Genomic DNA, 15,210 nt, shown 5'->3' with positions numbered 1-15,210 from the left:
AAGTCATGGTGTAGGTGTGCTCATCTGGGTGAAAAGAGGTTCTAAGGAGAAACGAAAGTGATGTGCATTTCAGGCCATGAGGATTTATGTCATTTTCATTTGGCAGTGTCTCCTGGGGTCATGCTAAAAGTTCATTTGTGAAAATGCACGATTTCAAACTCCATCCCTATTAAGTCGTGTGTTTCAAATGCCACAGGGGGAAAATGTGCTATAAATAAAGCCCAGGTGTCCCTTGGTATGATTTTAAATTACTTAATTCAACTATGCATGTCATATACTGATGAAATGATATCTATTTTTATACAAACTTGGCAGCAAGTCAAAAAGGAGTTTCTATCATAAAATACTAACATCAGTGTTCTAAGACACAGGACCACAGTTGAGTCTGGAAGAAAGAAAACTCTCTATTCCTGAAACAAGTATTTATTTTTAACTCAAAATTACTTATTATTTAAATCACAGAATAGAGTACTATGGGATACTCTATTTTTCATAATTAGATTCCTTCACATAATAAATATTTGTCTTAAACACTTCTACCATTTAATTTTCTTACAGTACTCCAGAATAATTTCCTTAGAGTACTTGAAAAAGAACCGACATTTAAAAAAGTGTCCAGTAAAACCAACAGTCACTGAATAAACACAAGACCATCTATGTTATGTATTAGTTGAAAGTTAAAAGAAATGTAACTTGGAAAAGTATTCTATTTTGCCCCACTGATATTATAATGAAATTCCTGGAATGGGGACTGGTGTCATACTCTAAGTTTTGACCATTTCAAATGGCAGTGCCTGGCAACAACACCTGGATAATGTTTCACGTAGCCAAAGTGGGGCTGTTCTGTGTATTTGTACAACAGACTGTGTATTACCATATTTATTTGTTTAACTTTTAGGCTGAGTACATTCTGCTGTGTAGTAGAGCTATGTTTCTCTTGTCGAACTCTGCAAGTGAGAGACCACCAATCAGTTCACGTAACTGCTTCTCCTATCTGTGTGTCTGAGAAAAGCTTTACAAGCAGCTCTCTCCCTCACACTGGAATCCTTTTTACCTGTAATGATTTTCTGTTTCAAATAACTGAGATCTTATTTTCTCTCTGGGGAGAGAAGACTGCAAATTTTGTACCACTATGTTATTTTTAAAAGTATAAATTCAACTTAATCATGAAGTAGTTCTGATACTAAAATTACAAGGGTCATTGTGCTCTGTGGATAACTTCTACTTAAGTTATATTTAAGTGCTGTGATAAATTCTACTTGTGTCACCCCCATTTTAAGCTCATATATTAAGATAAAACAAGGCAATCATATTCCTGTAATTTCTGTATAGTTTCAGTTTTATCCCTTTTTTGTCCCACTCTAATTATGAAGAATTTGTATTTATTATCAGTCTTCACTCCTCCTGTCCATACACACATCTGCATTACTGACCTAGCGTTAATGAGTCTTGTCTATGTCCTTTTCCCGTATACGAAATGGTAATCTATTGCAGTGACTCTTAAACTCAGATTCTTGTAAGAATCACCTATAAGGTTTTATTTCTTTATTTTTATTTATATATTTTAAAAATTCACATGCTAGTGCCACTGGAGATTTGCATCCAGGTCAATGGCATTGAATTCAGGCATCTGTAAATTCAAAAAACGTGCTATAGATTATTATTAATGCCTGATCTGTGTCGGTGGGAACCCACAGTTGTCTTTTTCTCTACTCATTGTTGGCAATCTCCTTTCAAGTCATTGGAAACATCAAGACTGGGACTTCTTCTTAGCCATATCTTGGCCATATGTTAATATTTTCTTAATCCAGATTGTAATTGGTTTGAAGCGAAGAGTCCATTCTTATTCACTTTTGTATTCTTTATCCTAGCAGTTTTCTTGTTCTAAGTGCCTTGAATATAGTAGTAATTAGATATATTCTTTGTTTTCATGAATTTGCTAAAATCCTAATGCTACATTTGTAGGAAATTTTATTTCCACAGAGAGTTTTTTTTTTTAAAGAAAACATGATATATTTAAGTCAAAAATTAGAAGTGTTAATTTGTGACTACAAAAGAATTTTAACCTTGCTTAGGGATTCAAAACTAAGTGATGTATAAACAATTTATAAGAGGGGCTGGGGGGAAAAACAAAAACAAAAACAAAAACAAAAAGCCTTGAGTGGAATTGTTAATAGACCTTACTAATTTAAGATTAATTAGAAAAGAACTTTTTAAAAATCCTGTATGATTTTCTAAAATTTAATTTTTATGTGATTTAGGACCATATCAAAATGAGATTATTGAGGGCATAAAAATCCACTGGAGTTCTAAGTTCCAGAGAAAGAACAGGGAAATAATAAAGAACAAAAAGGAAAAAGATCATGCACATATTTCCCCCCTCTCTTTTCCTCTTAAGGTTTCCCATTTAAGCAGAGAATAGACTGCATGAGAGACCCAGGGTTGACCCAGAGAGGCTGGGATGATAAAGACTGAACTACTCATCACTTGGAATCAAACATTAACTTTTCTCTATTGAAGAGTCTATTGTGAAGTCTTGTTTACTGGGCTACTGACCAACTGTTCTACATTTGCAGGGGAATAGTTGTCAGTACTCCTGGAGTATCCAGCAATCGGGGCCTTGGTCAAAACTCTAGAGAAGGCAATGTTAACTTTTTTTTCACCTCCTACTTATTATATTTATTTATTTTGGGGGAAACTTTTTGTCTTCTCTTGCTTCCTGCTTCTGCTTCCTAAAGAGTGCTCTGTGCTTTCTTTCAGGCGTCTTGTATTTTCTACTTAATTGAAGTCCTTCATTCCTCTATAACCACTCTTTGTCTTCTTTGCTTTAATCAAAATGATTGTTTCTGAACTAGTATCACCCAATTACAAATCTGTTACCTGATTAACTCCCAGTTATATAAAACCAAGACTTAAAAGGTCCAGTACTTTTTTTTTTTTTTTTTTTTTTTTTTGCGGTACGCGGGCCTCTCACTGTTGTGGCCTCTCCCGTTGCGGAGCACAGGCTCCAGACGCGCAGGCTCAGCGGCCATGGCTCACGGGCCCAGCCGCTCCACGGTATGTGGGATCTTCCCGGACCGGGGCATTAACCCACGTTCCCTGCATCAGCAGGCAGACTCTCAAATACTGCGCCACCAGGGAAGCCCGAGGTCCAATACTTTTTAAACAAGGCATTAGTAACCCAAATTGACTTGTCATTGATGCAATGCAAAGGAGTTAATTGTATTGTCATTATTTTTTCATTTGATTTGTATCATGGACATCTTCCCATGACAGTACATTTAGAACTACTTCATTTTTAATAACTACATATTATTGTAACAATTGTATGAATGTGCTCAGTTTTCCATCATTCTCTTGTTTGTGGTCCTAATAATTATTATTATCATCCCAGACATCCTTTTAATAATGAATAACATTTATTAAACCCTTATTATGTGTCAGGCACTACCAGATAGTAAGCGCATTACATATATCAATTCACTTATTATCATATCAGTTACCCTACTAGGTAGATGATATTGGTAGACTCATATTAGGTATGAGAAAATTGAGGCATAGAGAAGATAAACAATTTGCCCAAAGTCACTTTTCCAGTAAGCAGCAGAAACAGGATATCAAATTGGAAAGAGTGTCTTCAGAGCCAACACTGGACTTGACCCAAGCATTACTGGTTGTTTCAATTTTTTTTGGCAGTTACACAAAGTGCAACAAATAACATCATAATATATCAAAATTTGGGATATGTTTATAGTTTTTCCTAAGCTCTTCATAATGGACATTTTGGTTTAGAAGCAGTGACTGCAATCATAAAAAAGGAAAATATAAAATCATAGAATCTCCAGGTTTGAAAGAAGGACTTTTCTATGTAATTTAGTTGAATTGAAACAATTTTGAATCTCAGCCAGTCGTGTTCTCACCTGATGTCCAGAGTCCTAAAGAACTTGTTCAGGACCTCTTTGTGCTAATACATGTTCCTGCTTTGTGTCATGTTTACTTGTGTATATGTCTCATTTCCCCCATTTCATTCTTGTTTTTATTTCTAATTCTGCTGCTAATTGTTTTACATACAAAAGACACCAGTACTACTGTGGCTGAATTATTTCAGTATTTTAATGTATAGTTTCTTTTCTTCCAAACAGGAGCAAAATTTATTGGAACTTTCCCCATCCCAGACACCTATAATCCAGATGATGATAAAATATATTTCTTCTTTCGTGAATCATCTCAAGAAGGGAGTACTTCTGATAAGACCATCCTTTCTCGAGTTGGAAGAGTTTGTAAGGCAAGATATATTTATTCCACTTAAGGCATATGTGTATGTGTATGAATAATTAATCATGTAATGTTGAAGTTAATTCCATTATTCATAACTGGTAGAATAAATTCATATTATCTTACAAGTATAATTTTTGAGATCCAAAAGTAAAAAGAAAAAAGGATGCAAAATTTTCCAATATTACAAATTATTTTTTCCAATCCCTGAGCTATTCCCCAGGTTTGAGTTAGATCTCTTGGGCAGCTTGCTCCTTTTATTGGTGGGCTATCCCTCTGCCAGTTATTACTGTTCCCAGTAAGATCACTGCATTGTCCTGATTCAGGGAAGTTAAAATGTTTTGTACATTAAATAATTTTATTTTGAAATTGAAAGTAACTTAGCATACTCACTAGAGTTCCTTAAACACTAACAGAATCACATCCCATATTTTTATCAAAACACATCACATGTAAAATTATATATCTTTACATGAATCAAATAAGTTGAAAATGCAGTTATATAGTCTTATTATTAAAATACTTTCTAGAGCATTAACCTAGATTAGGTTCTGAGAGAAAAATGGGATAGGAAGGAAAAAAAAAATCCAAAAGGCAAAACATTTATCTTGAAGAACAATGAAATTTGCTTTTTAATATTGCCATTTTGTGTAAATTACAGGAAAAGAGCAACTCTATGAAACACTCCCATTTTTTTTTTTTTTTTTTTTTTTTTTTGCGGTATGCAGGCCTCTCACTGCTGTGGCCTCTCCCGCTGCGGAGCACAGGCTCCGGACGCGCAGGCCCAGCGGCCATGGCTCACGGGCCCAGCCACTCCGCGGCATGTGGGATCCTCCCAGACCGGGACACGAACCCGCGTCCCCTGCATCGGCAGGCGGACTCCCAACCACTGCACCACCAGGGAAGCCCAAACACTCCCATTTTGTGCCATCAAAGTTCTCATTTGAGTCAATACAAGCTTTATAGAATAAAAATGCTACTGGAATCATACTTTTCAGTATATTCTTTTGTTAGTTGGATTTATCTTCACTGAAATCACTTTTCTGAAATGGCCAGACACCTTCAGCATTAACTCAGTTATTAAGAGGAAGAGCTGTTAACTTAATAAATACTCTCAGCGGGACGCTTTCTTTGGTCTTGTACAAACTTTTCATTTTCTTCCATCTGAGCCTATCACTTTTTTTTTTTCTCAATCTGTGCCCTCAGGCTTTTGAACACTTCCAGGGACAGAAATATAAACCGTCATTGCACTTAAGAGTGCTAATGATAACATGGCTTTTGAATGAGACCAAACTTGTGAGCGCAGATCATTCTTTACCTAGTGTCCTAGCCAGTAATGCCGTCTCCCACTGATCCCTTCACCCCCAGGGGACAGATTCTCTAAAAAGCATCCTCATTCTTTCACAGTCTAAGAATTCACAGTCATTCCTCTTGAAGCCTCTCGCGGAGAGATGAATGGCCATTGCTTGGAGTAGTCGTAGCGTGTGAGTGTACTGAAGCATGCCTTAGAACAACAGTACGCCAGCCGGAAAGCTGTGCTGTGGATGGACATCATTTGTATAAATGAGCCACGTTAAGTATGTCAAAAGAGATTTACAATCAATTAAATGTATTTTAAGAGTCACTTTGTGATGAGCACATGTATAACAAGTGTGGGTTTTGTGAAGCAGTTCAATACTTATTTCTTGATAGGTCAAATCCATTTGATAGAAATTCATTTATAACAAAGTAATGTTTTTACGCTCATACTAAATATACTGAAAGTTAACTTTAGAGGTGGGGAAACATATTAAAGAAAAATTTAGCTGCCCCATTTATAAATTTGTGTCATAAAAATATAATCTAGATTTTAAGTATCAGCCATGGGATATTTTATTTATGAACAAACTCCTATAGAACTGAAAAGACAGAATTGTAGTGCATAAGTCTTCCCACCACAAAAAAACTCTGAGGCCACACAGCAAGATTTTGTCATGCTATTGTGTTTGGATAAAAAGCTAACAAATTGTGATATCAAATATGGACTTGTGATGGATGAATTTCCTTAAAAAAAAGAGATAATAGAGGTTCTTCTTAAATTGATGTATCTCTTTACTCAATCCCTGTCTTCAATTAGCACCCTCTTTAGCATTTCCCACTACACATATGATCCACTGGTCAATGTTTACAATATTTGGTTCTAAATGCATCTTTGTAATTTCTTAATTGCATCCCACCCTGCCCAAGTTACTAACTTTATTTATTAATTTAGGATTAAAGTGCGGTAAAAAGTGAGCACTCATAAGTGGAGATTTCACTGTCGAGATTAAAAATGACTTGAAGTCTTTAAAAAAAAATGTCCTGCAAAACAATAACAAGTTTAAATTAAAAAATAGCTTTTCAGCATCATTGCTGCTGTTATACATTATTTTCACATAAAAAATGTCCTTGTGACATTTGGGGGAACATATTTATTCCTCTCTGTTTCAATTTTTTTATCCCATGAGGTTATTATAATATTGTTTTTCTGTTTTCAACAGGTAGTAACGTAATGTACATCTATGCTGTGAAACAAAATTAAGTTCAGTAGATATAAACAAAGCTAAGAAGGAAGAGAGCATGCTAGAGAGAGTTAAGAGTAACTGTACTGAATTTACATAGCTTTTCAGTAACATGAGAGTCCTTTGTACTATTTGTTCCACCAGGATATTTCCACACTACCTATTTATTTGGAAATATTAAGGTTTTGTTGTTCTTGTTATTATTGTTTGTTTTCATTTTTACCTGATAACCTTCAGGCCAATGAAAAACTGTTGACAGTTTAAGAGCTCCCTATGTCTTCAGCTACTAAACTAAAGTAAAAGTTGTTTTATTGACCTGTCAAAGACATTACTGTTAGAGTGAGTAATATATAGTGATTGGTGGGGAGGAGCTTTTGGAAATAAGCAAAATTTACATAAAATGAACAAAGATTTTTTTACAGGATAAGGGTGAATCTCTTCAATTTTGTAACCCATTCCTTCATTATGTTATCATTTCATTATTTCAACAACAAGAAAATATAAGTTCTGTGCAAAGTGCAGTACACTAGACACTGGGAGGTAAGTAAACCACTGTCCCTTTTCTTTAAAACCTTAGAGTACAGTAAGGGTAATAGAGACGTAAACAGATAATCACAATATAATGTGATTGAGGTCAGACTGAGAACTCTGTGCATTCAGTGAAGGTCCAAAATTGAGTCCTACAGGGGTAGGAGGACTACACCAAGGACAGGAAAGGAGGATAGGCATTTCAGGCAGCATTGTGACAGCGTGTATTTTGTTTAAAAAACAGGGAAATCTTGTTGTCAGTGGAACCTGAGGGGTAGGGGGGAGCAATGTTATCCCATAAATTCTGGTAAATTGGAAGATAAGCAGTATTATTTTCATGTTAAGGAGTTTCAACTCTGTTGTGTAGACAATGAGAAGTTATAAATGTTTTTAGGAAGAGAAGTGACTTGATAGGTGTTTAGCAATTAATTATTTCAAGAATACATCTGGATTGAGAAATATGTGTGACTGGGAGACCTGTTAGGTTGTTCTCTAAAGAAAGTAGGAATGAAGAGATACATATAAGTTCAAGAGATATTTCTAAGATAGAATGTATGTGTCAATTTCTAAAAGGTCCTTAATTTATTACCACTCTTTTATTAATTGCTCGGTGTAGACAAGTGCTGTCTAAGATAGAATTTTCTGCAATGATGGGAATGTTCTGTGTCTGTTCTCTACAGCATAGTAGCCATGTTGACATGTTAGTGTTGACATATGACTAGTATGACTAAGGAACTGAATTTTTGATGTTATTTAACTTTAATTAATTGTAATTTAAGTAGCCTCGTGTGGCTAGTGGCTACATTATAAATATAGACTATCAAAACATTCATTTACTTAACACATCTATGGGTAACTAACCCTGTACATGGCATTGCTAAGCAGTAGTCTTATAGAAGTTTTTTTTTTAAAAAGACATCATACTTGTACTTACTGAGTTTATAACCTAGTGCATTATATATGCATTAAACAAGAAAGCACACAGATTAACATACAACTGGAAGGTGTGATAATTGCTATAATGGAAAAATCACAGGGTCAATTAGGAAGAATAGGTGGGCTTTAGACTGTATATGGAAGGTCTCTCTGAGAAAGTGACTTTTGAATCAGATGATAAAAATGATGAGGAAATTGCAGGGCAAAGGTGACAGGGATAGGGAAGAATATTCCAGGCAGAAGGAAAAGCACATGTGAAATCTCAGAGGTGGGAAAAAGCACTTAAGGAATAAAAAGAGGTTTACTGTGACTGGAGCAAAACAAACAAATGGAAAATTAGCAGGATAGTGATTGTTTCCTTTTAAAACATGCACGAAAGTTCAACGGAAGTCTTCAGAAGTCTTATCTCTCCTGTTCATAATTAGGACTGATTAATAACTGCAGGTATTGATTCCACGATGTACATAAAAGGCTGCAACAACTTCCTGTCCTATTACCTCCTCCATGCATTTTAATTCTCCCTCACTCCCATTCCAAAGACCTTGATACTATCCCTGTAGACAAAAGACTCCTATACTGTTAGTAACTGTGCTTTCCAGAAGATAAGGCAGAAATTAGGAAAATGCACAAAGAGATACATTCTGATATTTAAGAAACACCAGAAAAAGTTTATGGGCATAGATTTTATATTTGAACATATTGAACTTGATGTAGTTCTGGATTATGCTGTCATAATAACCAGTTAAAAATATAAACCTGAGACTCAATAGGGTCTAGACTCAGGAATGTAGAAATCACCAGTGTATTGGTAGTTCTTGAAGTCATGGAAATGTCTGAAATTGCCCAGGAAGATGTGTAGTACAAGATCAAACAGCAAAGACAGAATCCTGAGGGACAATGACGTTTAAGAAAAAGCAGAGGAAAATGTCCACAAAGGCAATTGAGAAGAAATAGTTTGATAGCAGGTAGAGACCTGGATGAGAGTACTGTCACAAGTCAGGGATAAAAACGGTTTCAAGAAGAAGGCAGTTATCAGTAATGTCACACACCAAAAGGAAGTCAGGTAAGATTATGACTAAAAGTCACATATTAGTTTTGGCAGTAAGGATATAATCAACAACTTTTGCCCAAATGATATGAATGTTAACTTGAAGTCAAATCTAGACTTACATCTCTGCTTTACTTTTTTTTTTTTAACATCTTTATTGGAGTATAATTGCTTTACAATGGTGTGTTAGTTTCTGCTTTATAACAAAGTGAATCAGCTATACATATACATACATTCCCATATCTCCTCCCTCTTGTGTCTCCCTCCCACCCTCCCTATCCCACCTCCCCTATCCCACCCCTCTAGATGGTCACAAAGCACCGAGCTGATCTCCCTGTGCTATGCGGCTGCTTCCCACTAGCTATCTATTTTATGTTTGGTAGTGTATACATGTCCATGCCACTCTCTCACTTTGTCCCAGCTTACCCTTCCCTGTGTCCTCAAGTCCATTCTCTAGTAGGTCTGCATCTTTATTCCCGTCCTGCCCCTAAGCTCTTCATAAACTTTTTTTTTTTTTTTAGATTCCATATATATGTGTTAGCATACAGTATTTGTTTTTCTCTTTCTGACTTATTTCATTCTGTATGACAGACTCTAGGTCCATCCACCTCACTACAAATAACTCAATTTTGTTTCTTTTTATGGCTGAGTAATATTCCATTGTATATATATATGCCACATGTTCATAATTCATTCATCTGTCGATGGACACTTAGTTTGCTTCCATGTCCTGGCTATTTTAAATAAAGCTGCAGTGAACATTGTGGTACATGACTAGGATTAATCTCCAAAACTTACAAGCAGCTCATGCAGCTCAATATCAAAAGAACAAACAACCCAATCCAAAAATGGGCAGAAGTCCTAAATAGACATTTCTCCAAAGAAGATATACAGATTGCCAACAAACACATGAAACTAATGTGATGTTTCAACATCACTAATCATTAGTGAAATGCAAATCAAAAGTACAGTGAGGTATCACCTCACACCAGTCAGAAAGGCCATCATCAAAAAGTCTACAAACAATAAATGCTGGAGAGGGTGTGGAGAAGGGGGAACCCTCTTGCACTGTTGGTGGGAATGTAAATTGATAGAGCCACTATGGAGAACAGTATGGAGGTTCCTTAAAAAACTAAAAATACAACTACCATATGACCCAGCAATCCCACTACTGGGCATATACCCTGAGAAAACCATAATTCAAAAAGAGACATGTATCTGCTTTACTTTTTTCTAGCTCAGTTTCTCAACCTAGAAAATGTGGACACCCATCTCTTCTATGACTATTTTACCAGGCAAATGAAAGGCTTAAATGAGATCATATGAATTTGGATATTGACAGATACAGAGGAAAGTACTGGAAAACAAGGGCTACTTAGATAGATTTCTGTTTTCAAGCAGTTAACCATCTAAGAGATTGACATGTGAATAATGTGAGTATGTGATCATACCACCCTAAGTTACATGGCAAAAATCATGTCCACACATATACACGTCATACGTACACACTTTTGGAGTCAGCTCAATTAACTGCTTAGGAGTAAAAGAGTGGTAGTATGTGTATATTTGGGGAGCTGGGGGGTGGTGAGAGGCAGGTTAGTTACCAAAGTTTACTGAGAAGAGATGGTATTTCATTCGTTTTAAAGGTTAAAATGATTATTATTACTTTGCCCTCATTTTTAGCGATATTTGTACTTTGAGGATAGAACTTATTTCTGGATAGAGTCAGAAGAATTTGGAGACATCTCTGGTGAAAATTATGTGAACAATTTGAACAATGCAAATTTTGGACAAGAGATAGGAACAGAGAGATTCACTAAATAGTAAAGAAACTGACCTAGAAGATAATTGACAGCCTCAGGATAATAAGTGCCTTCATCCAAAGAATCTCTTTCAAACTCAGTGTGTTTATCATTACAAATGGGAGAACACATTTACTAATGAATTATTTTTCAGTAGTGTCACTACTTTCCCGTCAAACAACTTCTTCAATTTTCTCATTTTTAAAATAAGGTGTTTAGCCTAGAATGCTTTCTAAAGTCTTTGCCAGGCTATATAATTCTTTGAACAGTCAATATTTTCAAGCACTAAATGGTGCACCTTACACCCTGGACTGCTCTCATAGATGGTAAATTACACAAGTCTTCGTGGAGAGGTAATAAATGCTGACTGAAAGGGTAGGTGAAACAGCATGAAATAAGCCCTCTGAAAAGATTTGTGTCTATTTATTTTGCAAGTTAGTCCTTTCTGATACTATTATTTATGATTGTGTGATGTTTATTACTGTGTGTGTGTGTCTGTGTGTATTTCCTTTCAAAACCCACCCCGTAAGTTAATGTGTGTAAATACCAGTCACTTCAGTGGGGCTTGCTTGCAACTTTCTGCCTCAAGTTTGTTTTGCATTATTTTTGGATTCTATTCATTTTTGGAAGCATTGTCCATTAGGTTACTTATGCTAGCCCACTCCAGATTACAGCTGCAGGTTATGCCTGTTCTCTTTTTGTTCTGCAGTATTTCCTTTTGTCTATGCCAGGAATTCAGTTTGGTTGGACCTTTCACATAACTTGCCTGGGGATCTAATTAATAGCCCTTTGCTTTGATTCTACTTGCACTGTCTATTTTGATATATGATCCTATTTGGACAATTACTGCCTTTGAAGATTTGTGTTTTTAGGCTGATGACACTTTCCGTATTTATTGATTTCGCCCGAGTTGTGTTTTTTTTGCTTGCTTTCAGCTTGTTGCTTACAACCTAAATGAGAGATTTAGAGCCCACAAGTTACAGATGTGCTTTTGCTTCACTTCCATCTGTTTTCCTGTCAGAAATTCCTAGGCAAGGATTAATACTGTTGGCCGTAGATTTTAAAACTTTTTTTTAATTTAATGAACTCTGATCCTACCTGAAAAAGACCACTGAATATGTCTAGATTTGCCTAAATTTAATCTGTTAAATCTTAGACACTGAATTCTTTAGCACAGTGTATTACCCAAGTCCTCCATTTCTAATAATCTTTACAAGTTTTTGAAGAAGTTAGAAAAACATGTTCTCCATTTCGATTCTCCAGTGGCAAATCAAAAACAGTCATGTCTAAACACTAGAGTTCTTTTTAAGAAAAAAAAAATTTTTGCCTTGAAAGTCTATTCAGAAATTATCCCTTAAAAACCACTGTGTGCAATACCTGCCATACAAGCTTTTTGTTTGTTTTTTCTTCTCCCTTTTGAGATGTTTGAGTTTGCCTAGTTTTGTTTCTTCTACTGCTAAGGTATTTCAAGATTATTAATAGATAAGTAGAAGACTCGTTATTATTTTCCTTTTATGTTTTTATTTTTAGTGATCATCTTTTTTTTGCATCTCAAAGAATTAAATGAAATATAGTTATGACGTATTGCTGAAGAAGATTCATAGGCTGAAAAAGAAAGTACAACATAGTTCTCTCGTTTGATTCAGTGGGTTTAACTTCACTGTCTTTCATGAGTTCATTTAATGTATTAAAATATCCTCACTTAAGCTCTCCCTCTCAGTATAACAGCATATTATATATATATATATATATATATATATATATATATATATATATATATATATATGACTTTTATTTTAATATATATACATGTCCTTCTAATGAGCCTCCTGGGAATCTTATTCTGGGTTTGACTTTTTGTTTCTACCACATGATGATAATAGTTTCAAGCTTCTAAATAGGCCATCCTGCATTTGGATTATCCTTATCATTATTATTGACTTATACAGCCCATATAGACCATCTGTATTAAGTTTACAGAGTTTCTAAATTCTGTCCCTAGAAATAACTCAGTGAAAATTGAGGCAGAGAGAAGAAGTACATTGAACAATTGCTCTGAAATGTCAGTTGCTGTGATCTTACTTCAGAATTTCCTGGTGCAAATGGGTCTTTAGGTGATTTGAAGATATATTTCAACACAAGATTATTTAAAACCTGCAAGGTACAGCAGTTATTCTAAATAACAAATCAGATAAAGAGTATGAATGATGTATTGAAATACAACAGGCATTAAATCAAAGAAAAGTATTTAATTGCCCTAATCTTTTTTTAATTTGTAAAAAAGATCAGTAGAAAGCCTGTGTGTTTGTCTCATGTGATAGCTTCAGTTATGGAAAAACAAATGTTTTGTATTGTGATATTTGGATCACACTTCACAAGAAAGTGGGTAGTGTTAGTTCAAGATAAAATCTTTGAGATTAAATGTTATTGATGGTTAGAATGTGGGAGAGGGGTGCACAAACATGCATAGATTATGGTTTCTAAAGTGCTTCAGGGAATTCCCTTCTCTTGTCTGCACAAAGATGCAGAAGAGCTCCATTAGGCAAAATAACTAAATTTCAAGCAAAAGAGAATTTGTAACCTCTGACTTCACCATCAAGCTTTTTTTCTTTTTATAAGTGCTTAAGGTGTACTTATTTATTTGAAAAGCCTGGTGTCCTTCGACTTAAACTAATTAATATGGCTACAAATTTCTGAACGCACATCTCTATTTTAATAGAATATACCAAGTTCACAAATGTCTTAGAGGTTTCATTGATTTATAAAATGTTCATGATTTAAGAGCATAGGAGCTAAATGTCAATTATTACACTTCCAAGACCTTCTGTTTCTCAATATAAAGGTGAAAATGACAATATTTATAAAGTGCTGAGAGATCCTTGGAGAGGATGGTATATAGAGATAAAATCACATTTAACAGATGAACTCAGCATAGTGACCCAAAGGTCAAAAGATACACTCAATAAAAGTTCACGTGTCACAGCTTGTAGCTACTCTACATGTCTCTGTAAGATTTATAAGGACTTGAGTTTGCTATGACAGTAGAAGGAAAATGGAATCACCATTAACCTGCCTCCTGACTGATCGCCCCATTAGGAGATAGCAGGATTAGAAGATCACAGTATTTCATAATATGTTACCATCACCCAATCCAATGATTCACAGTTAACTCTATTTTAAAGCTGCACAAAGATTTTAACTTGTGTTTTGTTTTTCATTTTAAAAATTTTCTGTTTTCATTAATCACTTAAAAATGAAGAAATATTGCAAACATATAAAAAGCTATAAAGAATGGGAAAACAGGCACCCTCTGCACTCACCACCCAGATTGCACACATGTGGTCGGGCTTGTTTACATTTAATTTCTTTGCTACTTTCATCTGCATCTTTGTGTAGAGGATGGCAAGGCTTTTGGCAATCTGACCACAAAGAAGCTGTGATAAAGTGGAGACACACAAAAGTGACCAGTGACTAAAAGCTGCTGATTTTGACATCTCAATAATAAATCTATAGTGTTAGTGAGACAGTTGTGTTCTTTAGAATTTCACAAAAATAAGCAAGGAGGTGAGAGTTTAGTACAAAAGTGGTTACTTCCCTTTCAGCCCTCTTCTGGGCTTAAAGTACTCAGGGGGGATTTTGTGGATTTGCAAACAAATCCAGGGACTGAGAGCTGGTCCACAAAGTCAGTCAACTGACACTTCCCTGCAGGAGAAATACAACTCCTTGTGAATTGAACTTTGCCATCCCAGGTCATGCTTCTGGATGTCTGTAAGAGTTACTATCCAGTCATTAAATGCTTATAATCCATTCCTGAGAGCTATTATCCCAGAAACTATACTTGTTTTCCTGTTGACAGCAGGTGGCTTTCATCTTTGACCTGGATTTTTGTGCTTGTTTTTATCTTTTTATTTCTTGAGAGGCCACGCACAGCAGCTAGATGGGTAGGTGAGAGCATTTAAAGATTCTTTTGTTCAAAGGATTGCAACTTCCATTTGTCAGGCTGAAAAAAATATGCAGGTACAGTATAAACCTCTTTTCAGCAAATTTGGAGCTAATAGAATAGAGTTTTTTCATGGTTTGT

The 15,210-nt window shown here is 35.3% G+C and overlaps 1 protein-coding gene across 2 annotated transcripts in view; it reads left to right on the top strand.

The window, feature by feature from the left end:
- The window catches only part of SEMA3D (semaphorin 3D), a 210,631-nt gene that overhangs the window by 144,721 nt on the left and 50,700 nt on the right, over nucleotides 1-15,210 (top strand). For both annotated transcript variants that reach the window (XM_081244741.1, XM_081244740.1), the window contains one exon: nucleotides 4,143-4,285. In XM_081244741.1, the coding sequence (XP_081100867.1) occupies nucleotides 4,143-4,285 (143 nt within the window). The remainder of the gene's footprint in view (nucleotides 1-4,142; nucleotides 4,286-15,210) is intronic.

The sequence above is a fragment of the Mesoplodon bidens genome (assembly GCF_964165515.1).
Source record: "Mesoplodon bidens genome assembly, chromosome: 9".
Taxonomy (NCBI): Eukaryota; Metazoa; Chordata; class Mammalia; order Artiodactyla; family Ziphiidae; genus Mesoplodon; species Mesoplodon bidens.
This window is presented reverse-complemented; position numbering and strand designations above follow the sequence as displayed.